At 39.5% G+C, this 26,552-nt stretch overlaps 1 protein-coding gene across 1 annotated transcript in view; it reads left to right on the top strand.

Moving 5' to 3' along the window:
* Positions 1–10,265, top strand: part of B3GALNT1 (beta-1,3-N-acetylgalactosaminyltransferase 1 (globoside blood group)) — a 32,109-nt gene extending 21,844 nt beyond the window's left edge. The window contains exons 3-5 of the mRNA XM_057739046.1: positions 2,371–2,437; positions 5,021–5,116; positions 7,684–10,265. Of these exons, the coding sequence (XP_057595029.1) occupies positions 7,718–8,713 (996 nt within the window). The 5' untranslated portion in view covers positions 2,371–2,437; positions 5,021–5,116; positions 7,684–7,717 and the 3' untranslated portion in view covers positions 8,714–10,265. The remainder of the gene's footprint in view (positions 1–2,370; positions 2,438–5,020; positions 5,117–7,683) is intronic.
* Positions 10,266–26,552: the final 16,287 nt, after the last annotated feature.

Genomic DNA, 26,552 nt, shown 5'->3' with positions numbered 1-26,552 from the left:
TGATGTATCACATTGATTTGTGTATGTCAGACCATCCTTGTGACCCTGGGATGAATCCAATTTGATCATGTTGTATGAATTTTTTTTTTTTTTTTTTTTTTTTTGTATTCTTGGATTTGGTTTGCTAATGTTTTGTTGAGAATTTTTACATCAATATTCATCAAAGGTATTAGCCTGTAATTTTCTTTTCTGGTGGTATCTTTGTCTGATTTTGGTATCAGGGTGATGGTGGCTTCATAGAATGACTTTGGGAGTGTTCCCTCCACTTCAGTTTTTTGGAAGAGTTTGAGAGGATTGGTATAAGTTCTCCTTTGTATATTTGGTAGAATTCTCCAATGAAACCATCCCCATGTTCTGAATTCTTAAATAAAATGTTATAGCCTGTATAATGTTATAGCCTGTACTTTGTTTCTTTTTATAGCTGAATTGTATTCCATTGTGTGGATGTAGCACATTTATTTATCCAGGAACGTTTTCAGTTAACATTATTACACCTAACAAAATAAATGTTTTCACATCACCTGATATCTACATTGTCTTCAATTTCTCCAGGATCCAGTCTGGGATCATACATTGCAATTGTGTATGTCCTTTAATCTCTTTTAATCTTGAGCCAGCTCTTGTTTTATGGGATTGACTAGCTGCAGAATTCATGTTAGTTGTCCCATAGCACACCCCACCTCCTGGGTTTGCTTCCTTGTGGAGTTCTTAGCTTATTCTTCTGTTCTTTGTATTTCATATAAAACACGTTTAGATTCCAGTTAAACATTTTGGCTGGGATAAACACTTCACATTGTATATCATTAGGAGACGCATAGTATGTGTTTCTTCCAATTATTTATAATGCTGAGATTGATGATTGGATAAGAGTGATAACATTCTGATTCCTTCACTGTGAATTTCATATTTTTTCAGTCCTTACAAGAAAAAGTAATCTTTTGTGGTGTTACTTTGGTACCATACAGTGTCTAACTCCCCATCAGTATTTCTTTTGATAATTAAAACACTGGTTAATAATCATTGCCCAAATCAGTAATTTCATGAAAGTTTGCAACATGATAGTTTTCTTATTTTGTCATTCTATCTACATTCATAATTGGCAGTTTTCTGTAAAGAAGAGCTTTTCCTCTTAACTTGGAGCTATTTGTCTTCTCTGAACTACAGATCACTCTTTAAAGAAAAACAACAACAGGAAAAATTGACTTGTCTTCTCCCCTAGTAGTTTTCACATAAGGGGTTGATATAATAGTTGCCTCATCGAAATGTTATACATTGCTGGTATTCAGTCGCAGGTTTTTTTTGGGGGGGGGGGCAGGTATTTTATAATTATCACTATGGTGTTCTCCTTAAGTTTATGGATTAAACAAAAGTCGGGTGCGTAAGGGTTTTGAGTTTCCCAATAGGTTTTGTTTGTTTGCTTATGTCAGCTATATTTTGGTAGTTAATTTAAAATAATACTGTGGTCAGATAATGGGGCCTGTGTTAAATTGAGTTTTGAATTTTGGAGACAGCTTATGTAACCTAATATGATCAGTGGGGGGTTTTTTTGTTTTTTGTTTGTTTGGGTTTTTTTTAAATGTATTTATTTATTTATTGGCTGCACTGTGTCTTTATTGCTGCACACAGGCTTTCTCTAGTTGCAGCAAGCAGGGGCTACTCTTCATTTCGGTGCGCAGGCTCCTCATTGCAGTGTCTTCTCTTGTGGAGTATGGGCTCTAGGTGCGTGAGCTTCAGTAGTTGCAACACACAGGCTCAGTAGTTGTGGCTCACGGACTCTAAAGCACAGGCGCAGTAGTTGTGGCACACAGGCTTAGTTGCTCCACGGCATGTGGAATCTTCCTGGAGCAGGGATTGAACCCATGTCCCCTGCATTGGCAGGCAGATTCTTAACCACTGCGCCACCTAGGAAGTCCCAGATCAGTTTTTTAATAAATGTTTCATGTGGTCTTGAATATTCCTATTCTTTTTAATTGAGTGAAAGGTACTAAATCAAGACCATTTATAATATTAACAATGTTATTTGAAACACTCATATTCCTGTTTTTTGTCTGCTTGATGTATTAGTTAAAGAGATTTGTTAAAAATCTTCTATTAGGATTATAGATCTTCCCATTTGTACTCATACTTTTCAGAGCTTGTTTTATATATTTTGAGACTATGTTTGTATGTTTATATAGCTTCATGATTGTTAAATTATCTTGTTGGATGGTTCCTTTTATTAGTAACAAAATCTTCTTGGCTCTTTAAATGCTGCTCTTTTAGAATACATGATGTTAGTTAATAAATAGCTACAGCAGATTTTTGATTGGCATTTCCCTGATTTTTAAAAAATTTCATAATTTTTAAACTTTTTGTGTTGTTTTGTTTTAGGCATATATCTTATAAGCAGTATATGGCAGAATTTTAACCCAATCTGAGAGTCTCTGTTTTTTAGTAGGTAAGTTTACATTTGTATTTACTCTGATGATACCTTTAAATTTACTTTTGCCGTCTTCTCTTGTGTTTTTCCATTTGCCATGCATTTTCTCTGCTTTTTTTTCTCTTTTTTCCTGCCCTCTGTTGAATTGAAAGCTTGCTTTGTTTCTTTTATTTCTTAATCTGTGTGGAATGTTTATGTTCTTTGTTTGTTCCTTCATTGGTCACTTTAAAGGTTAATATACATTCTTAAATGAAACTCTTTTTACAGCAACCATGTCATTTTTATATAGTATTTTGATTTCACTTTTTTAACCACACACACAAATACTGTTTTTGTTTTTGTTCTCTCTCTCTTTCTTTTACTATGTATATTTATTAGTTTTGTCTTTCAATATTTTCTTTATTTACCTCTGGTTCTTGCATTCCATTTCTTTCTCCTAAGTTCATTTTTCTTCATACTAAAATACATTCCCTTGGTACTTCTTTTAGCTAGAGTTTGTGCACCTTATAAGTCCTAGTCTGTTTCAAATTGTTTTTATTTCACCTTCATTTTACTTGAATGCTCTAAAATTCACCTGCAAAATATGTACAATAAAATCAGTTGGCCCACAATATAGGGTTTTTGAGGGAAACTAGTAATGTTTGTTGAAACACTTTATAAACTGTTGTGTGTGTGTGTATAAGGTTAATTAATATACATCCTATTAGAGTTATATTAGAATTACTGTGTTCTGAATGGATTTTCAAAATCATTGCTTACTGTGTTTAGTTAATATTTACTGAGACAAAAGAGAATAATACCTACTAGAAATATCATGAATAGTACACTCTCACACCTTGGGAGAAGAGCTGGGATAAAATGAAATTCAGGATCCTAACTGCTAGCTTAGGATAACTACCATTCAGTGGGACTTTGAGACACGCAACTGTGAAGTTCAATTTTTTGACTTTGTTTTTATATATTTACAAAGACAATGCACAAATAGTGTGGAAAATCCAAATGATAGAAAAAGAAGAGAGAGAGAGAGAGAAAGAAATCTTTCAGAAAGCCCACAGAATTGAAACCATTGACATATTGACATACTGGACACATCCTTTCAGACATCTTGCTCTGCATATGTGGCTGTGTGGATTTAGGGAGACTTGTCTTCATCTTTTAAAAGGAATCATGCTACATATGCAGTTTTGCTGCTGTATTTTTCGCTTAGTAATGTATCAAGGGAATAGAGATAAGCATCACTGGATATAATGAATAAATGTATACTGTTGTATGTATGCATCATAATTTTGTTTAACCAATTCCCTATTGGGAGACTTTAAAATAATTTTTTATATTATAAGTTATGCACAGTTGCCTGTTTATTTCTTTAAATTGCTAGCAGTAATATTGGTCAAAAAGTGTGCACATTCAAGTTTTTGATACATGTTTAGTATTTCTCTCCAGAAAGTGCACAAGAATGCCTCTTTTCCTCACACTGAGTATTGTCATTTTTTTCCCCTTAATTTTCTAGTTTGAGATTTTTGTCACTTTCTCTGCTTACTTGTGAGTTTGAGTATCTTTCTTGTTATATTGATCATTTGTAATTCTTTTGAGAATTTCTCTTTCGGGCATTTATTCTCTTTCTCCATTCATCTATTTCTTATTAAGCTGTATGAATCCATTTCTTATTTGGCTTATAAATTCTTTATTATAAATATCTTGGGTTTGTTTTTTCCTTTTTTCCTTTTTTTTTTTTAAATCTTTCAACCCTGTTTGTGCTTTTTATCCTGTTGTTTTTTTGGTCTTTACTTTTTGACCTTGTTCAAGAACTTTTTGAAATTTTTATTTGATTAAAATTTCCTTTATGAGTTCCAAGTTGTTTCCTTACATGGGATAATTGAAAATTCTTCCTCACTTCAAAATTATTAAAATGTTTATTAGTGTTTTCTTTTAGTGCTCTTACCAGTTCATTTTTCTCCCATTTGAATCTTTAATCCATTTGGAGTGTTCTTGATATAAGGAGCGATATATATCAGTACCTTCCTGTTTTTCACATCCTATTCTGGTTTTTGAACTTCACTGGTGGAAATCAACATATAAGCATCCTGAATCATGGCAGCAAGTGAGCTGTGCCGCATAGTTTTCAGTTTACTAATGTGTCTTGGATATTTGTGGGTAGAGATGGAGATTCTAAGGGGAAGGAGTGTATCGGGAAGTGGTAGTTGACAGTCTCATGTCAGGGTTGCCTTCTGTGTATGTGTGTGGAACAGAGAATTAAAGAGAGGATACCAGCAGAGTGTCTCTAGAAGTTTTGTGTTTAACTTCTTTTAGTGACCCTAAGTTCTTTATCCAGGGCAGTGGAACTGTGGTAGGATGACATAAGTCACCAGCTGACGTGAGGACTTAGAAGCTTTACATCTTGAATTCCAGGTGCCCTTCTTCCGTGATGAATCCATGAGCTCTCTGAATTCTGTGGACTGGTGGTTTTTTTTAAAACTTTTTATTTCATTATATGTTTCAGTTCAGAAAGAAATTGGAATGGGGAAAACCCCCTTCCCCTCTTTGACTTCTAATCCCCTGACCCATAAGTAAATGCTGTTAAGTTTCTTATATATCTTACAGAAATTGCAAGCATTATTTTTTACTTCTACTTGCTACTGGATATTCAGCCAGTGAAATTGAAGGTCTTTCACTCAGAAGAAATAAATCAAGAAGAAGGTAAGAAATAGAAATCTGTTTATGGCTTTGAAACATATATTTCTTCAAGTGAGGAGAATTTATCAAGATTATTTCTTCAGGACAATCCCTTTTGACAATAAAAATCAATTTAGTGAACATAAGCAGGATGGAAGCTGCCAGGGGTGGAACACAGCTCATGATGACAGCCTCTGTTTGTTGTGCACCTGACACCGGCCAGATGCTTTGCACACACTGTCACTAATTCACACTGTATTAACATCAACGTAGAGATGAGGAAACTGAGGCTTCCAGAGGTAAATAACATACCCATAGCTCGCCCTGGTTCGTAAAGGACAGAACTGGGTGTGGGCTCCGGTCTCTGCCTTTGAAGCCACCTGTGTTGTGGATAGCTTGAAGTGTGTTCCAGCCAATCCTTGAAAGACCTTCCCCCACTTTTGGAATAGATAGTTCCTCTTCTTTTTGCTGCTACTTTATTTTCTTTTAGGCCCATAAGCAGTAGGCATCATAACTACAGACACAATTTCACATTCATGAACCATGGCTTGTAGAATGCATATAGGATAACTTATATAGTATGATTTGCTGTTTTGAGTTCTTCCCCTTACTGAAGACTAGCCAAGTATAACTGCCTTTGTGCAGTTATACTTGAAGCCTCTTACTCAGGATGCTTTCCTTCCATTTGTCTGAAATTTGTTATAATGTGCTGATTTGTTAGAATGAGATGTAAAGCTGCCCTCTGATAACTGTTGTAATAAATGTACAGGTCGTCTCAGTGGCTGAGATCAGGTGGATCCCACTAGGGTTGTGCAGTGTCTAGTAGCCAGGTGAGGAGAAAGTGTAAGAAGCTATTAATTCCTTCCATAATTCTCGTCCTAGGTCTATCCTGTTTCAGGTTTTTCTGGGAGCTGGCTGTATAAGGCTAGTAAGGGGGAGAAGGGAGGATGGAGGGGATGGGTAGACCTACATTTTATGTTTATACAAATAAAAAATAGCATATCAAACAAGTCAGTGTTCATTGCATTCTTGCTATAGGTCTCTCTCTGTCTTGTACTTTGACTCTTGTCAAAAGAAAAATGTTCTTTACCAACAAGGTCATAGAATGTAGGTGGAAAGGCAAGATGCTCATGCATGAAACCGAACTAGAGGGTTTGCCAAAACATTCCATTATACTGTGTGACTTAAAATATAAAAAAATTAGAGGTAGGAAAGATTATTGTGGCCGGAAGTAATCAGGGCAGGTAAGACATGGCCAGATGGAAAGGACAAGAAGTCTCGCGATCCTGTCATTTTTATGTGTATTAAGAGGCAGAGCTGTGTGTCCAAAGACCTAAGGTTGACCCAAGGTAGAACCCTTGGTAGACCAGCCTTTCCATATGATGATATTAATGTACGTCCCCCTTAGCAAATTCTGGATTCCCAGGGGCCCTTCCCCAGATGATTGTGGGTGAAAGGCATGGTCAGAAGTTTCCTCAGCCTGCCTCTCACGTTGTTGATCTGTCCCTTACGCTGAAGTCCCTTAGCATCTGACATAAACCGTCTTTACTACACTACTGTGGCATGTTTACGTGTTGCCTTGGGATTTGTTCTCCTCCCATTTCCTTCTTCCTTTGGCTTCCTTGGTGCCTGGTGCAGTCTGTGGATGTAGAAGGTCTATTAAACACTTAGTACATGAATGTCTTTGAACTGAGGCCCATGAGCACCAGGAGAGCCCTGTGGGATCCTGAATTGTAAACCAGCCTCATCCTTGGGATCCGAAGCAGAGCTGAGGCTGCGGCTGTGAATGTGCCGTGTCTTCTCGCTCTGTTTTCTTGTCTCAGCTGGAAGCTCTGTGTAAAAGCAAGTGTTGCAGGAGATTTTATCTCACGATTCTGATCTGGTGCAGGATTTCTGAACAGATTAGAATGGGAAGTACACAAAAACTCATACTAGGGGCAGGCCTTTAAGGATTTGCTGTCCCTACTGAGTACTGAGTTCAGCTAGTGAGGTAGAAAGGGGGCTGGGGTGGTATTTTGGGGAAGCGTCTCCACCTGTATCTCACCTCCTGTAGAGCAGGTCGCCACGAATAATTGTAGCTGTTGGGTTTTTCTTACTCCAGATTTGCTAGAATCCACATCAGATCACACAGCTGAGAAAGACCCTTGGTTTATTTGGACATGTTGCTTATACTCTCTCTTTGCATTAATGATTTTATTCTGGATATCCAGAGGGACAGAAAGAGATGAGTAATGGGGGAGTTACAAAATAAATCTACAGTAAAAAAAATAAACTGCTTCTCTTCTTTACCTTTATGAAAAAGAAGTAAAGAATTATTTCAACAGTTATGTCAAACCAGAAGTATTAATTTTCCCCAAATAATTAAGGGTGTATTTTTAACATTGGTCTTCCTGTAAAAAGCTAAAATACACTTTTGGTTGTTAGTATCCATTTGCTTAAGTGAAGTTAAGTAGATTCAGGTCAGGAATTTTCGATTTTGCTTTGGAGCTTTTATTCTCCCAACTCTTTTTCCTTAAGTACATGTTCAGGTATCATTTGAAACTGTGTTCTGAGTAGCGGCATACTAAGCAGGTCTTTGATAAATCTTCCAGAACCCGAGTCTCGTGTGCTCCTGAGCTGCCGTGAATGGCCCTGGCACTCCTGACCACCCTTCCGAGTAGGATGTCGCTGAGATCCTTGAAGTGGAGCCTCCTGCTGCTGTCGCTCCTGAGTTTCCTGGTGATATGGTACCTCAGTCTTCCCCAGTACAATGTGATAGAACGTGTGAACTGGATGTACTTCTATGAGTATGAGCCCATTTACAGACAAGACTTCCACTTCACACTTCGAGAGCATTCAAACTGCTCTCATCAAAACCCATTTCTTGTCATCCTGGTGACCTCACACCCCTCAGATGTGAAAGCCAGACAGGCCATTAGAGTTACTTGGGGTGAAAAGAAGTCTTGGTGGGGATATGAGGTTCTTACATTTTTCTTGTTAGGCCAGCAGGCTGAAAGGGAAGACAAAGTGCTAGCACTATCCTTAGAGGATGAACACCTCCTTTATGGTGACATAATACGACAAGATTTTTTAGACACATACAATAACCTGACCTTGAAAACAATCATGGCATTTAGGTGGGTAACTGAGTTTTGTCCCAATGCCAGGTATATCATGAAGACAGACACGGATGTTTTCATCAATACTGGCAATTTAGTGAAGTATCTTTTAAATTTAAACCACTCAGAAAAGTTTTTCACAGGTTATCCTCTAATTGATAATTATTCTTATAGAGGATTTTACCAAAAAACCCATATTTCATACCAGGAGTATCCCTTCAAGGTGTTTCCTCCCTACTGCAGTGGGTTGGGTTATATAATGTCCAGAGATTTGGTGCCAAGAATCTATGAAATGATGAGTCATGTAAAACCCATCAAGTTTGAAGACGTTTATGTTGGGATCTGTTTGAATTTATTAAAAGTGGACATTCATATTCCAGAAGACACCAACCTTTTCTTTTTATATAGGATCCATTTGGATGTCTGTCAACTCAGACGCGTGATTGCAGCCCATGGCTTTTCTTCCAAGGAAATTATCACATTTTGGCAGGTTATGTTAAGGAATACCACATGCCATTATTAATTTGACATTCTACCCAAAGCCTAGAGAAGGGAAGGATACTTTGTGGAAAGTGTTAAAGTTAGACTGAAATCTTCAATGAGAAACTCATGGGAAGGTCACTGTGTGGCTTACACGGAACTGTAACTCATGAAGAGCCCATAGTCTGGAGACTGGAGGGTTGCACTTGACCTGTGGTTTATTTTGACAGCAATCAAGTCAGGCCTTTTAAAGATGATATTCGGGGGAATTAAACATCTTATAAAGGAATGGGAGGTTTTTGTTAATAACACTTACAGGACCAAACAATTTGAACATGTCATTCTATAGATTAGAACTTCTTAAATGGGTTTCATTGAATTATAAGCTCATTTGTCCATAAAAACAAAGCAGTGTGGAGTATTATTCATTGAACAATCTCGTCAGTTCAGGGTTTTGTGTATATTTTACATGGATTACCAGCTTTTTAAAATATATAGTTCTGTGTAAAAAAACTGAAGTTATACCAAACAAAATTTCATCCATTTTTGGTCATTCGGAACATACTTCAGGATGTTGCAGTATTTCAGAGTTATCAATTATTACTTAATATTACTTAGAGTTTTGTACTTTATGGGTGTTTGAATGTTATGGTTGTTTCAATACTGTATAAACAGAATAGTGAAAATGACTCTTTATATTTAAACTTCTTTTCCAGTTACTTCACTGATGAATTTGTTATGAATAGCTCCATTAATGTGTAGTCATTGGCCATTACTGCATTTCGGTAATCTCTTGGACTTTGATAAATATTTCGTCATGGTAATATAGAGGAGAATAAAAGCAAGAAGATCTGAATTATTGTCTTGTTTTTAAAAATATAATCCTGGTGTTTTTAGATGTCACTTCATCTATCTCATTTTTTCACCTGGAAATTAGGAGTAATATAGAACACCAGCCAGCATGTTTCCTTTGGAAAGGACTCTGAAGCCAAAGAGAAAAGAGAGAATGTGATGGCCAGAATATTATGAAAGGAGTGTCATATTTCAGTGCTTGAGTTGGAAAGAAAAGACTAAAGATTTGAGTTGCATTGTTAACTGCTCCATGTTCTTTTCATTAACAATCAGTTTGAGAATAAAAAGAAAAAACTAAAACCCTGCTGCTATTGTTATTAGTTTCACATTGAGAGGAAAGCCCTAGTATGTGGTCTAAAATTGTCTGATTTCCATGTCGTAGAGAAGCACATTTTTTCATAGGAGTGGTGATGTAGGTCATCTTTGACTGCTAGTTGGTCCAAGAGGAGCACTCCTTGCCCCCATATTCTTGGGACTGTGCAATTGCCCATTGTGCCTGATATGGGACAAGTGATGCCTTTTTTCTGGATTACATGATGGCGAAAGATCAAATCTGTGGGCAGGAAATATGAACTTGAAAGTATGTAGTCAGCTCTTGTAATACTCATATATTTATAATTCTCCTATAAGAAAAGCTTAATTTCATTTAAAACCATTATAATGTTTGATTCTCTATAGCAAGGCTATTTCCGTTTCCCTCTTCTCAAATCTGATCCAGTTACAATAAAGTCAATGAAACGAAATATTCTGTGGAATCAATCTGTGCCCTTGCTAATTCCCATCCGTGTGGGAGTCACTTTCGTTAAGACACAGATGGTGGTTATTTTGGTGCTGGGATTAAATTTGATTGAATTTGCGTAAGTTTATATTGGTGTTTGGGAAGCTAACTCAAAGAATTTTTAGAGAGTACTTTAAAAATAAAAGATAGAGCTTCCTAGGTGGCACAGTGGTTAGGAATCCGCCTGCCAATGCAGGGAACACAGGTTCGATCCCTGCTCCAGGAAGATCCCACATGCTGCAGAGCAACTAAGCCCCTGTGCCACAACTATTGAGCCCATGTGCTGCAACTACTGAAGCCCATGTGCCTAGAGCCAGTGGTCTGCAACAAGAGAAGCCACGGCAATGAGGAGCCCCCGCGTGCCGCAACTAGAGAGAGCCTGCGTGCAGCAACGAAGATCCAACACAGCCAATAAATTAATTAATTACAAAATAGAAGATAACTTCCCTTCACTTTAAGATAAGACTAAAAAAAAAGAAGTAAAATGTGAATAATTGCCAAGTTTTAGAAAATTATTCCTTTTCAAATACAGATTGGTGTTGAGGTCCCCTAAGAGTTAAATGATTATGAAAAACATTAAGAGGTTGGGTCGTTATATTTTTTGTTTTTTAACTTCGTGTTTGCTTTCAAGTAGTATTAGCTGTGTTATTAAAATCTTGGCCTCTGATGTTTAACCACATCAACAGCACCTTTTATTTTAACTGACAACAACGTTTACTACTGGAGCCTAACCTTAGGCTGCTTCTCATCCACCATCCACAGCCCTGCCACATCGCCGTGGTCGTCCATGCTCTCTGCCTCACTCATTTACTCGCTTGCCCATAAGCACTGAGTCTGTGACCCCAGCATGTTAGCTTCTGCCAGATGATGCTGGAAGAATAGCTCCCAGATCTCAGAGGTTGACAACAACCATGTGTTCTTTTCATCCACACTACACGCCACTGGTTACCAGCCTTGGCTACTGTGTGTATCTTCTCACCTCAGGGTCCCGGCTGAAGGGCAGTCCCTGCCTGGAACATGCCATTCTTATAGAGGGAAGGGAAAAAGAGCTGGTGCAGACACTGGTGTTGATATCCACTGACCAAAGCAAACCCTATGCCCAGCCGAGTATCCTTGGCAGGTGGGGGGGAGGGATTTCGGTCTCACAGGAAGTAGTGCAAATCACGTTTTGGCAGCCAGGAATGTTTTGTTCTTTTATAGGATGGGGGAAGGAATAGTTGGGTACAGTAATGTGCCACACCTAGTGTGTGAAAGGGAGAAGGGGCTCAGGGATTTGGGTTCTGAGCCTGGCCGCAGTTGATCAGGCTGGCCCCTCTGATCAACTGGAGCTTTTTCCCTGAGAGGGCTGCTCTTTAACCCTCCTTAATCTTTTCCTGGCTCTGCCCTTATAGTCTTGGCATTATTGTGTACCCATCAACTTGCCAGATGAAGAGCAGCCAGAACTGAGCTATTTATAACAGTATTTCTGAGCATGAGGTTGGGATAAAGCTCTTTCCTCTTGGGGTCTGGTAGGCAGTTATTGCAGGATGGAAGGAGAGAGAGAGGAATTGGAAGGGGGCCAGCTTTGAGGGGCGAAGGGGGAATATAAGAAATGTGACAGAGCCATCTGACATCTTTAGGGTTCTTTTCATCCACTGGGAATTAATCTTTATATTAAGCCAACTCCTCTGGATTTTGTGTGAGCCATTAGAAGTTTCTCACACTCCATCAGCTGCTTAATTATCCCATGTGTAGTTAATACAGGACCAGACCCTTAAAGAGTCAAAATAGGTAGCATGTGTCGATGGAGGTGTTGGTGGGAAACAGAATCAAGCATGGGAAACAGTCCCCAGAAGCCAAGAGGCAGTTTGAGTGGACAGCCCTTTGGCAGAATTTGTGCTCAAGGGAAGAGCCGACTCATGGGTCTTGTAAAGTCAAAGGAGGGCCCAACACTTGTTGATGGCTACCATCACTCTCTGTTTAAGGTAAGTGATGGACGCACAAAACTCGTGCTCAGATAGTCTCTCCTCACGTGACCCTTTCTCTGCATTTGCAAGCCCTTACCCTTCCTTTAGGTTTCTATGAATAATTTCTAAAATGGCTGTCAGCGTCAACTTCACCCTTTTTAGGTTTTACTCTCGCCTTTTAGACCATGTGGGAGGCAGGGTGGAGGTCAGCACGACTTACATTTCCCCCTTAAAGAACCCCCTTCGTGACATTTCCCACGTAAAAAATCAAGGTCCCTCGTGGTGAATTACATCATTCTATTAAAAGGTTACAGCAGCTCCAGCAAAGGTTTTAAATCCCGCTCTTCCCCCTTCTCCCTAACGTGTAGAAACCGTACAGAAACAAACACAAGGACCAAGATGTTAACAGGAATCGCCTCTCAATGACTTTGCTCCTTTAAAGTACCTTTTATTATTTCATCATCAACAAAAAGGATGAATTACTTTTATAACATGAATGTTTTAATAATATATTAACAAATTTAGGTAAAGGTAAAAAAGCAGGGTCAGAAGTTGTCACGCGGACAGGCTGGTGGGGGACAGGGTGGGAGGCCTGGCTCACTGCCGAGCCGCCAGCCCCTTCTGCCCCTCCTTCCCGCTTTCTCCCACAGCAGAGGCTTGTGAGCCAGTCCCTGCCGGTGGGACTCCAGGTGAAACCACACAACTCTGATTGGAACGTGAACCCACCATCCTTTAGTTAAAATCACTCACCTTGTGTCAGGACTTACGGAAGCTCAGGTTCTTTGCCTCGTGGCAGAAAGAATTCAGTGAGAGACAAAGTGATAGGTAAGAAGTGGATTTATTTGGAGAGATACACATTCCATAGACAGAATGCGGACCTCAGAAGGTGAGTGCCCTGAGGTTAGCTTTTGCGGGCTGCGTAATTTCATAGGCTAATTAAGGTGGGCAGATTATTCCAACTATTTTGGGGAAGGGGCAGAGATCTGCAGGATTTGGCCTCTGATGGTTGGCCTCAGAGATGTCATGGTGCTGGTGGGTGTGTCATTAGCATGTGCTAATGTTTTACAATGGGCACAAAGTGGGGCCCAAGGTCTGCTGGGAGTCTAGTCTTACGCCATCTTGGACCTAGTTGGTTTTAGCCAGTTTATGTCATATCCTCAAGGGCTATGTCATTCTTCTAAAGGTTGTGCCCTGCCCCCTTCCCTCCTGTTTCCCAGAGGATGTCTGCCTGTGGGTTCCTGCGGGTGTTCCTGCTTCATTAAAAAATGAAGGAGAAAAACCTCCTTTTCCTTGGTCAGATGTTCTGTCTACACTGCTGGAACCTGTGGCCGCCATGTTGATCCCATGAGCCGAAAGGCCAAGGCAGTGGGCTGAGGCGGGGAGCCTGGGTCCACACTCTTCTAGACCCTTTGAATGTGAAGTAACCACACCTTTTGGATGTGGCGGGTCTGGTGGTCAGTTCCTCACAGCTGAGGGGAGCCTAACTAGGGATGTAAGAGCAGTTTCCTGGACTGGAGGCGTTGTGTCCACAGTGAGTAGGGAGAGGCGAGGAGATAAATCAAACTCTCCTCCGGGCGGAGAGAACACGGCTGGTTCGTGACCCTGGGGCTCTGAGGCTCTGGCGTGGATCCTGCTGGGTCCTGCGAGCAGCCCACAGGGACGCGGCGGACACTCCCCTCCCGTGCCCACCATCCCTGTAGGGCCGGGGGTCTGCGGTTCCGCCTGGGGGTGGGGGGCAGGAGGGGAGCAGGAGGCCTGGCAGGGAGCTCTGAGGAGTCTGTCCATCTCTCACCTGTGCAGCTGGGTCTTCTCATTTGGGAGAAGAGAGGCCAGGGCCACATGTTTGCCTTTCATGGTTTCCTCCCTGACTATCTTCCGAGAAGGTTTGTTTTATGAACTTGGCACAGAGTAGTTTCGGGGTCTGATGCTAATGCCGTCCCTCTGCCCTCTCCTTAAATGAGAAGCTGGAAAATCTCTGGGCTTTGGTAAATTCACAGTGAAATGACCCGTGCTCTGGAGTGAGGGCTTGCTGTTCTTCTGTGCCCCCAGGCTGCTGTAAGTACTTTATCCAAAACTGCGTGTCTCGAGGTTTCAGGACAAGAATTGTGGAAGAGCCATAAATGATTAATTTGGTGTTCCAAGGTCAGGTGATAATCTATCCTCTCAACGAATAGGAGGAGGAAGAAAGTAACACCCTCACTTTTGTTATTGAATCTCTTTTTCTATGAATCTTTAAAAATTTTTGCAGTTTCTCTCTCCTTTAGTGAATCATAATATAAAAACAAAGTAAAATTTTAAAAAGCATTATATGGGTAGAAATTAAATTTTGTATTTCTCAGCTTTACATATGAAAGCAAGTAGACAGGCAGTTATTATTTTGCCTGCTGAACAACCTCCTTCTCGAGAAACTTCTACCTCTGAGAAATGTCTTATCCACTAACTCCATGTGCGTGGAGTGCAGTGTGACCCAAGCCATGAGGATTCTCCCCATCTTAAGCTCCCAGCTCTCTGGTCCTAGGTCCACTTGACACTACTGGTCAATGGCAGTTCCTCTCAAAGAATTAGAATTAAGGCTAAGCAAAGTAAGTCTGAGGTCTCCAAATGAGATATAAATCTGGGAAATTTTGGTGTTAGCTGTTTTTAAAAAAATAAATTTCACTTTTTAGAGCAGTTTTAGGTTCACAGCAAAATTGAAAGGAAGGTACAGAGCTTTCCCATATGCTCTCTGCCACCACATACACACTCCCTCCCCCACCTGGCAACATTCCCCACCAGAACAGTACACTTGCGACGCTGGCTGTCACCACAGTGACACGTGGTTATCGCCAAAGCCCACAGTGTACATTGGCCTCCTGGTGGATTGTCAGTGAGGCTAAACCTGTAATCCCTGCAGAAAGCTTCAGAGCTGGAGTCTTGTTGGGCTCATGGAAGGGCAGTAGTTTACAGAAACAGAAAAGGCCCGCATTCAGATAAGCAGGGCTTTTTCCCTTCTGCGGGAGGCAGCAAGGATTGCTGTGGATGCCGACCCAGGCTGGCCTCTGTACCAGGTGGGTCAGGAGAGTAAAGGATAAGATTGACACTTGGGGGATCCGGCAGCTTCAGGATTATGGTTTCAAACTGCACATGAAACCCAGCGCCCCCAACCTCTGCCCCATGCCTTGCACACAAGCCTTCTCCACTCTGCTCTTTGTTTCTCAGGCACCCCAGGCCCTTGGTGGCCTGTCTTCATCTCTGCCCTTTACCTGGAGTGCACTTTGCTTTTTCTGGATCTCCATTTCCTCGTCCATAAAGAGGGATAGTAATTCTCATGCTCTTCAGAGTCAGATGGTGATTTAAAGATGCGGGGGCCATCAGCCTGGAGAAGAGGAGGCCATGTGGCAGAGAAAACGGTCTTGACCAGAGTGACTCTGGAAGGCAGGACCAAGATAGTGGGAGGAGTGGCAGGGAGAGAAATTTTAGTGCAGGGTCAGAGAAAACCAGAGATAGAGCAGGCTGCTTCAGGAAATAGTGAATTCCCAACCTTAAAGGACGTAAAAGGAGCTGGAGAGTCCTTTGGTAAAGACCCTGGGAGTGGAGAATAAACAGGGTCTGGACTTGAAAAGCGTAGCTCTGAGAGGAGTACTAGCATCAGCTTTGGAGTCACACAGATCTGAGTTCAAATCTTAGTGCCACATCTTACTAGCTGCATTACCCTTCTCTCTGAGCCTCATTTGCTTTACATGTGGGAGGAAGGTGATAAGCGTGTCTGGCTTGTAGACAAGACACTTGTCTCTGCAAGAATCTGTTGAAGTAGGAGATGTGGGGGACACCACAGGCAGTAGGTGCTCAGTACCTGGGAAATGTCATTAAATCACCATTTGGTTCTAAAAGATGATTGTACACAGTGGAGGGCACAATGGGGGGGACGTTGCTGCTGCCCTCAGGACCAGAGTCTGGAAATGCCGCCAGCAGGACGACAGAGGTTGGAAGTAGTGTGTTCTAAGCAGAGGAACGAGGGAAAAAATGAAGGGGCGAAACGTGTATTGATTTTTTTTTTCCTGAACCCTCTAATTCTGTCCCATTGCTCTGTAAGTCCACCTTTCCATCACTGCCATACTATCTTGATTACTCAGGCCTTATCCTAAGTCTTAAAATCTGATAATATAGGTCCTCCAACTTTATTCTTTGGCAATGTTGTTTTGACTGTTACATGACCTTTGAATTTTCATGAAAAGTTTGGAATCGGCTTGTCAATTTCTATAAAAGAGTCTTCTAACGCTTTTGATTAGAATTGCATTAAATATAAATATGGGGGAAAGGATATTTTCCCAGTATCGTCTACCAATTGATGAATGTGGTCTCTCTCTCCATTTATTTAGATTTTCTTTAATTTCTCTCAGCAATATTCTGAAGTTTATAAAATGGTAGCAATCTTACATATATTTCATTAGATTTATTCTTAAGTATTTTGTATTTTTTGATGCTACTGTAATGAGATGTTTTTATAGAGGTATAATTAACATACAATAAAACGCACAGAACTTAAGTGCTCAGTTCCATGATTTGGGGCAGTTTTATACATCTGTACAACCATCACCTAAAACAAGATAGAAAACATTTTCATCATCCCAGAAAGATTCCTAATGTTGCTTTCCAATCAATCCCTACCCCTACCCCACGCCCACTACAGAGCAACCACTTCCTGGCCTCTATCAATATAGATTTAGTCTTGCCTATTTGGGATTTCATGTAAATGTGTTCATGCAGCATGTATCATTTTGAGTCTTTGATCAAACATAATGCACTTGACATTAATCCATGTTGTTTTGTGTGTCAGAAATTTCTTTTTATTGCTGAGTATTATTCCATTATATGAGTAAACAGCAATTTTTTTTATCGATTTTGGTTGTTTCTAATTTGGGGCTATTATGAATGAGACTGTTATAAAGATCCTTGTATGCGTTTGTGTGTGTGTGTGTGTGTGTATTATGTTTTCATATCTCTCTGTGAACACATAGGAATGGAATTGCTGGGCCATAGGGTAGGTATGTGTTTACTATGAGATGCCAAACAGCTCTCAAAAGTGTTTATACATGGTACATTCCTACACAGATTTTCTTTTATGGTTTATACTTTTTGTGCCCCACCCAAGAAATCTTTACCTACACCAAGGTGAAGGAGATTTTTTCCCCATATTTTCTTTTAGACGGTTTATGGTTTTAGGTTTTACATTTAGGTCTATGATCCATCTTCAATTTAAATTTTTATTCTGAGTGAGAAAGCTTTTTTTAAAAAATTTATTTATTTTTGGCTGTGTTGGGTCTTTGTTGCTGCGTGTGGGCTTTCTTTAGTTGCGGAGAATGGGGGCTACTTTTCATGTGGTGCTTGGGCTCCTCATTGTGGTGGCTTCTTTTGTTGTGGAGCATGGGCTTTAGGCATGTGGGCTTCAGTAGTTGCAGCCCACCAGCTCAGTAGTTGTGGCTCACAGGCTTTAGATCGCAGGCTCAGTAGTTGTGGCGGACAGGTTTAGTTGCTCCAAGGCATGTGGGATCTTCCTGGGCCAGGGCTCGAACCCATGTTCCCTGCATTGGCAGGCGGATTCTAAACCACTGTGCCACCAGGGAAGTCCAAGAAAGCATTTGAAATTCCTTTTTTTTTTCTCATGTAAATATCTAGTTGTCTCAGCAGTATTAAAAACAAAACAAAAAAAGACTTTCCTAATGAGGAAGTGTTTAATATATATATTTTTTGTTTGTTTGTTTGGCTGCACCACACGGCATGCAGGATCTTAGTTCCCCAACCAGGGATCAAACCCATGCCCCCTGAAGTAGAAGCATGGAGTCTTAACCACTGGACCGCCAGGGAAGTCCCAGTCCATTTATATTTAATATAATTTTTATATAATTGGGTTTTAGTGTACCATCCTCTTACTTTTCATTTTGCACCTCTGTGGCCCCTTCCTTGCCTTTTTTTGAGTTAACTGAGTAATCACTAGCATTCCATTTAATTTCCTCAACTGTCTTCTTAGCTATTGCTCTTTCTTGTTTTTTTTTTTTAAATTAATTTATTTATTTTATTTATTTATTGGCTGCATTGGGTCTTCGTTGCTGCAAACAGGCTTTCCCTAGTTGCTGAGAGCAGGGGCTACTCTTCATTGTGGTGCCCAGGCTTCTCATTTTAGTGGCTTCTCTTTTGCAGAGCATGGGCTCTAGGCACGTGGGCTTCAGTAGTTGTGGCACACGGGCTCAATAGTTGTGGCTCATGGGCTTAGTTGCTCCATGGCATGTGGGATCTTCCCGGCCCAGGGCTCGAACCCATATCCCCTGCATTGGCAGGCAGATTCTTAACCACTCCACCACCAAGGAAGTCCTCATTCTTGTTTTTGAAATTATTTTTTTAATTGATTGCTTTAGAGCAGGGCTTCTCAACCTTGGTACTATTGATATTTTGAGTCAGATGATTCTTTGTGGGGTATGCTTTCTTTGCATTTCGCTTCATTGTGGTTTGCTGATCTTCCTGGTTTTATACATTGATGTGTTTCATAAAATTTGTGAAATTTATGGTTTGTCTATTTCTTCAATCATTTTTCTGCCGCATTCTCACTCTTGTCTCTTTCTGGCATGTGAGTAACATATAACTTATACTGCTTTATAGTGTCCTATATGTATCTGTAGTACACATGCAATCAATTTTCCTTTCATCTTTTTTCTTGTCTTTTCTTCAGATTAGGTAATTTGTGTTGATCAAGTTCACTCACTCCTTCTTTTGCCATCTCCAAGTCCTTTTAAGCCGATCCAGTGAATTTTTCATTCCAGTTTTTTATTTTTCTCTTCTAGAATTTTTATTTTTAATTTTCCATTTCTCTGTTGAGATTCTTTATCTGTTTTCTCATTAAGACAATAGTTGCCTTGAATTCCTTGAACATATTTATTATAGCTGATGTGAAGTCTGCTAAGATTAATAACTAGGCCTCTTGGAGTCGACTACTATTGACCACTGTTTTTTCTTGACTGTTGGTCACATTTTCCTGTTTCTTTGCCTATCTGGTAATTTCTCAGTTTTATATTGTACTGGATAATGTGAGTGATATGTTAAAAATCTGTAAATATCCTGTATTCTATTATATTTCTCTGAAGAGTTTTGATATTTGATTTTTGTTCTCATAAGTGGAGCCGTCCACTTATTAGGTAGTTATCTTGATTTTCCCCCCCAGGGGAAGGCACGGGGATTGTGTTATGGTTTGTCTCAGCAAATCTATAAAAGCTTAAGGTGTTCCCAAGCCCCTTCAATTTGTTGGAACTCAGCTTATCCACTCTGTCTCTCTTGTGGATCTTATCAGCACTTGGTTTTTAGGCTCAGTTAGGCTAGATCTGAAGTGGGCCTTCATTTAGAGAGTGGTCCTTATTCTTATTACATAGCCTAAGTGTCTCCACTGGATGTCTCTCTACACTGCTTGGGCCAGAACCTGATGTTCCCCAGCAGCATTCTGTCTCTAGTGTTTCTATTCCATTCTCAATCCCACAGCAGCCCCTTTAGTTGCCCCTCGGGTGCTGGACCCTGCACACATGCAGTGGACCCTCGGCTAAGGACCCACGAGGGGCCCACATGTAGACTTCCGAGGCCGCCTCTGTTACAGCGCTCCACAGGCTCCAGCCACATCCTGTATATTCGCTTCAGTCCAGCTCTGCTTGGACTCCAGCCTCCTGTGCCACAATCAGAAAAGTGTGGCCTCACAGAGAGCTGAGCTGATCACAGGCAGCTTGTGATCCCTTCTCTCAAAGATGCTTTCCTGCACTGCCTGTTGTCCAGGGTGTCCAATGCCTGAAAACAGTTGCTTAGCACAGTTTATCCAGTTTTATAGTTGTTTATGGTGGATGGCCTAGTGCAGTGCCTGTTAATCTGGGAAAGCTGGAAGAGGAAGCCTCTGTAGACTCCTTGATAGTTTTTGAGTCTTAGGTGTGAATTGTTCCTGAGGCCCCACTTAAATACTTATTGCCCTTGGATTCCGTGAGGCACCACTAAAATCCTTATATTAAAGTCCCTTTTCTGCTTAAGCTACAAGGATCTGTTGTTGTTACCTTAAAAAAAAACAAATGATTGTCACTAGTGTATTTCTAAAATAAAACAGGAGGGAAAGAGAGAGAATATAACCCATCACTGAAGTGAAGGTGGGGTGTTTGTGGCTCTTGATTCCTATTTCTTTGCATCTGTGGTTGGTGTTGGAAACATCCCTAATTCATCCTCTAATATGACAAATGATATATCTCATATCAGAATTTGCAGACTGCATGCTCTACTCTGGCTATGAAATATTATCTTTAATGAAAAGGAGAAAAGTAATCCAAAGCCACATTTTTCTGCTTTGTTACACCCAATTCCAAATTCAGCAATCTGGTGATTAGTAGTGTTCTTCTAAGTTCCAAGTGCTGTTCACATCTAAGCATTTCATCTTTAGAATGCCTAAAAACAGTATTACATGTGTGCATGTGTGTGTGTATATATTTCCCTCTGTCTCTAAATTCCACACTGTTCCTTCCTACATCTTGTGGAAACCTTTGCAGATGGATATTCTCTTCTGAACACTTTTTTCAGAGGTGTGTTATGTTGCTAGAGTTTACATGTGTGTATAGGTAATCTAATCGTTATGACCTAATACTGGTTACACTATATTTGTTGTTGTGGTATAAAGCTGGGTAAAGGTTGTGTTAACACTAAACAATTTTTATTGCATACATTTGTATGCATTTTTAAAAGTATACAAATTTATCTTGCTTTGTATCGGACCCAGGCTTATTCCTGTTCCAAATGAAAGCACCCAAAATCTCGATATCTCCTATCTCTTGCTTCTGTTATGCTTTTGTCTTATCCTCAGCCCACAAATTGTTTTCCTGTTTTCTATGTGGAATTGCAACTTAACAGTCACTTCAAACCAAAAGCATTGAGAAATCAGAAAATTGTAGCACAGACATTAGCATGTAAAATGAGTTTAACCAAAAGAAAAAGAACAGCAGCAGTCCCTTGTATAAAGTCCAATAGCTTTAATGTGTTTATTTTTGCTTTAATCTTGTCATCAGGGCTGAATTTTTAGCTGTTCATTTTGTATACAACACAGAATCAGTGATTGCATGAACACATTAGTCTCTACAAGGCTAAATCTACCCCCACACATCCAAGGGACCTGAACGACACGCCATGCATCTTAAGTGACTGTGCACTACCATGTACTCTGAGCTCGACACCAAATTGACATTTTAACTTTATTTCAAATGTCTCTTAGAGACAAATATAGACTAGTAGGTATGAAAACCTCTGAAGAGTACCAAGAGTAATGAGGTTTTGCCAAGGTTTTGTTGTATTTTATGGATAGTTTTCAGGGACTAACTTACCAAACAGTCTGCATTTTGACCTGTGATTTAATTATTAAATACAATTTGAAGGTTCCTAAAAGAAAGCATTGTCTAATATTTTACAGATCCTGCTATCTTTTTTTTTTTTTTTTTGGCACACGGGCTTAGTTGCTCCGCGGCATGTGGGATCTTCCTGGAGCTGGGATCGAACCCGTGACCTCTGCATTGTCAGGCGGATTCTTAACCACTGCGCCACCTAGGAAGCCCCTGCTATCTTTTTATAAACAAATAACATCTTATGATTTTTAAAATAGCAAGAAAATGCTGATGGAAAATTTTTCAGGATGTTAAAATAGGTATAGTAAATGTATATACAAAGTCACTGTTTCAAAATTCAGCAGGGAACGAGAGCAGAGCATTTGAGATATACCAGTCATGAAAAGTACTTCTCAGTTATGTAGGTTTTTTTCTCTTACTCCCTCCAACCCTCCTTTCCTTCCTTAATAACCGGATTCCTCTTATGGTTTTAATCTTACCAAATCAGAAATTGGCTTGACTTAGTTTGCATTTCTTTTTGTATGTTCTCATGATTAAAAACAAAACAACAAAAATTCCACTGCTGGCCACGAGATACTCCCAATCTCTTATCCACTCTCTATTAGTCTAATTCAATAGGATTCTAATATAATTTGGCAAAAGCTAATATTACTTGGATAAAGAAGCAATTGGCATAAACAGAAGGAGATGTCTAGGGAAGATGACCAGGCAAAGATTTTAGAAAGAAGTGATGGCTTCTGTGGGTAAAAATAAAAGTCTGGCATTTAGTTTTGCTTTGCTATGCAGAAAACAGATGTTGCTATTCTTGTTCAATATATAAAATTTAAATTCCATGCCTAGAACCTGGAAGGTCTAAATTAACTAGGGATACCAAATTTGTGATTTAAAAAAAATCTGGCATTTAGTCCTCGCGTTTAAGATAAAGAAATAATTGTATTCCTGAAATATGTTAATTTTCTATATAATAAATTTGCTAATTTATATAATCAAGGAACACTGATGATAAAAACTCTCAGTTCTGGGTTCTCAGTTGGGACATGAAGTTGGGACATAGCCTCTTGGGGACAAAAATAAAAACAAGCCATGGAGAGATGTTCTCATTGTTCCCTGTTTGACTTTGCTGCAATTCTCTCCTTCCTCCAGAGGAAGGAGAGGGAGACACCCTGGCTTGAATCATACCACTGCTGAGCCCTTGCATGGTTGCCATTCCAGTGGTGGCTCCACACTGGGACAGCTCTACCCCTGCCCTTGTCCCCAGAGGCTCCCTCACTCACCCTTCTACTCCATCCTTGGGAAGCTAGATGATCTAACGTGGAGTAAATATCTGATACATAATTTGCTTGGGTGTGGGCGAGATATTCCTAATCTGTTACCATTCACTGTCTTTTAAATGTAGGAAAGAATGACTCTAATTCTGCCCTGTCCTTACACATCGGAACCCATTAGAAAAAATCAAGAAAGATGCCAATTTTTCCCCCCATTCAGCCAATACTGAGCATTATGATATCTGTGAAGCCTCCACTGGGCTGTAAGTGCCAAGGCAGGGATGGTGCCTGACTGCTCACTTCTAGATACACTCCTTTTAGGCTATCTGCACTTGGCATATGGTAGGTGCTCAAAAAAGTAATAACAACAACAACAATAATAATAATGGAAAGAATATATAAGCAGATTTACTTGTAGCAAAAATAGTGGCTTTCTCAATTAAATCTGTTCATAAAGTAGATCAATGTTTTATGAATCCAATGATGCTTAATTTTTTTTAAACTTGTACATTCGGTATATGGGAATTATGATGTGAACATAGTTCACACTGGGGTGTTTTGGGAATGAACTGTTTCATTACTATTTTTCAGGCTTGTTGGAAGAAAATTCTTCTGCACTCTAAAATGTTGTTGTCTTTTGCTTTTGTTTTCTTTTTCCTGGCTGACCAAGGAAGCATTACAAAATAGATTTCAACTCTTTATAATCTGAATTGAAATTGCGTGAGTGCTATAAATCAAAACAACTGACTTTAGTAACTGAAAGAGTAAACTGAAGACAATGCTGTAGATGTCAATGTTTCAATGTGAACATGTATTTCTGACAAATTTTTTAAAAGGCAAACACTGCTTTCTAAAATAGGAGGAAAAATTATTGGATCTTCTCCAATTCTGTGTTTATTACTCCATTTTTCTGAATATATGCCTGAGATAAAGGGCAATCAAGATGGAAAATTCTTAAACTGGTTGTAGCCTTGGAGCCTAAATAGGGGGAGTAGTCTTGCTTAATATCCCATAGTTATAGTTTTTTTTCCCATTTTTTCAATCCTGCTGGATTGAGATCTTTTCATTATTACACTAAGCAGTCACTGTTTGTCTCTGCATATGCTGAGACAGATGGGGATATAAAATGTGCACTAGAGACATCATTCTCTTTAGTTAGAGATGTCTAATACATCATTTCTACAGGATTTTAAAAAAATGATATAAGTAAACGTGACCCTTTTCATTATATGGAAAACTCTCTAGGAAGCAGAAACATTAAATAATCCTGTGCTTTGTTTTTGTTAAATTATCTGTTTTAAATGGAATACCCACTGGTGTTCATGTTGGCATTTGGAAAATTACCAGTTTTAAAACTCACCCCCAGATGTAGCTGTGACTGTGTCTATCTGACTTCAGTATTATTGGGGCATTCTAAAATGGAAGGTCTATCATTTAGTCTCTCTTACTATTTTTAAAAAATTCTAAAAGTGAATTGCATGAATTCTAAGGATTCAGGGTCAAACGATGTCTAGCATTTGGAAAGTGAACAGTACCTAGGACAGTAAAAGTGGCTTAGCGAGAGCAGTAAATAAGATTACATGCATCTATTTTCACTGGGAAAAAATGGAACAGGGACTGTAATTTTACTAACTTTACAAATAACTCAGAATTCATTCTTCAATATTATCTCAACTTCAGAAAGAGCACAAATATCAGAAGGCATGAGTCACGATGTAATAAAATGTCTTCTTAATTTAAAATATTTTACATTATTCTCCTTTGATTTTTGTCTTGTATATTTTCTTTTTTAAAAAAATAATTTATTGATTCTTATTTATTTGGCTGCGCCGGGCTCTGGTTGTGGCACGTGGGATCTTTGTTGCTACATGTGGGATCTTTAGTTGTGGCATGCAAACTCTTAGTTGCGGTATGTGGGATCTAGTTGCCTGACCAGGATTGAACCCAGGCCGGTTGCATTGGGAGCAGAGTCTTAGCCACTGGATTGCCAGGGAAGTCTCTGTCTTGTATATTTTCTTGAGAATGCTTTTCTTTACAGTCTGACTTTGATCTCACTTGAAATTAATTTTGCATTTTTTGAAAATTAAGAAACATTCCAAACTATTTTGCTTAAATGTTATTCTACCTGTGCCATCAGTCCTAAACAAAACAGGAACTTTCGAATTGTATTTATTAACACGTAAGCAGAGCATTAACAAATACTCTATAAATGGGAAGCCTTCCATTTGAATAGGTAAAAAGTGGGGAAAACTGCCGTCTACGGATCTATGTGCAGGTGTCAGCAATTGCTATTAAATACAACCTCTGCAGGTGGAAGTCTAATAATCCAAATTTTTGATAACCTACTTTTTACATTTTTAATGTCTGAGTATTCTAAAGCCTCCCCCCACCCCCAATTCCTTGACTATTACTGCTACCTTTGTTTCTGCATGAACACATTTTAAATGATACATTGTCTAACGAATATAGAAATATGCGGAGACACTGCATGACATCAGTTGAACCTCTGCATTTCTTCATGACAACAGGCGTGGAAGAGCGGCTGAAACATGGGCCCTCTCCTCTGGAGGCAGTGACCCAGGCGGAGTGCCCTCCCCCAGCCCTCCCCCCCCCCCACAGTCTGCCATCAGAGCCCTCGCAGTGATCTGCCTGTGCTCAAAGCTAGGGACTCTGACCCTTGGAGGTTCTGAGATTAATTTGGATTCGGCAAATGTCAGAGGGGATTTTATCGTAATAATGCCAGATTATAGGACTTCTAGGGTAAATGGAACCACAGCTCTAGATGTAATCTACACTTTTGCTACTTGCTTGCTTTTCGGTGGAGTTTTGAGTTGTGCAAATGCCTATGATGATCTGTTAAAATGAACAGCTACTACATGTTCTCTTCTAAGGCCTTAACTTGTATTTATTGAGATGAGTGTGTAAATGGTGGTGTGATGATTACTAAACACATAAACATGATCATAATCAACCCTTGGTTAAACAGTTTGCAGCTTAACAGTGGTAAAGATAAAAAATAATGGACAAAGCGTCAACATTATTAAGAATTAGTACATAAATTTACATACTAGAAAACAAGTTTAGAATCACATATCTAACTTACAGTGTCGGCTATCACTTGCCCTTTGCAATCTGCCACCTAGTCTGAGTGATTTTATTTTCCATTTTACACTATTCTGGGTAACAACCAGGGGGAGGGTGTCTTCCTAAATACTGGATAAAAGTTTAAGATAATGACTTCACCCTAAATTCACTTTGTACCATGTTTTTGACTAGATTTGTTTCCTCTGTGATTTGGGATTCTCTCTCAGAGCTTTCCAAACATATGACCCCGGCTGAGAGTGATGATTACAGAGCTATAGTCAAGCCTTACACTTTAGGCAAGAAATAACATACTTATACATAACACTTATAAAACTTAATTATATATAAAAGTGCAAAAGGTGAGACAACATGGGACAGGGATTTTAGAACAAATAAGAAAAGAGAGTAAATAAGTGTAAATGTTTACATTTCCATTATTGTACAGTGGATACGTAATTTTTAAAAATCTAGTTAGAATTTAAAAAATGAATTAACACCAAATATGCCATTCCCCATTTTCTATTATTTAAAACTTTTTTTTTTTTACTCTCACGTAGTGAAAAAGTGTAAAAAT

The sequence above is a fragment of the Hippopotamus amphibius genome, chromosome 6, assembly GCF_030028045.1.
Source record: "Hippopotamus amphibius kiboko isolate mHipAmp2 chromosome 6, mHipAmp2.hap2, whole genome shotgun sequence".
NCBI classification, from domain to species: domain Eukaryota; kingdom Metazoa; phylum Chordata; class Mammalia; order Artiodactyla; family Hippopotamidae; genus Hippopotamus; species Hippopotamus amphibius.
The sequence above is the reverse complement of the archived record's forward strand: the minus strand, read 5'-3'. Positions and strand labels throughout refer to the sequence as shown.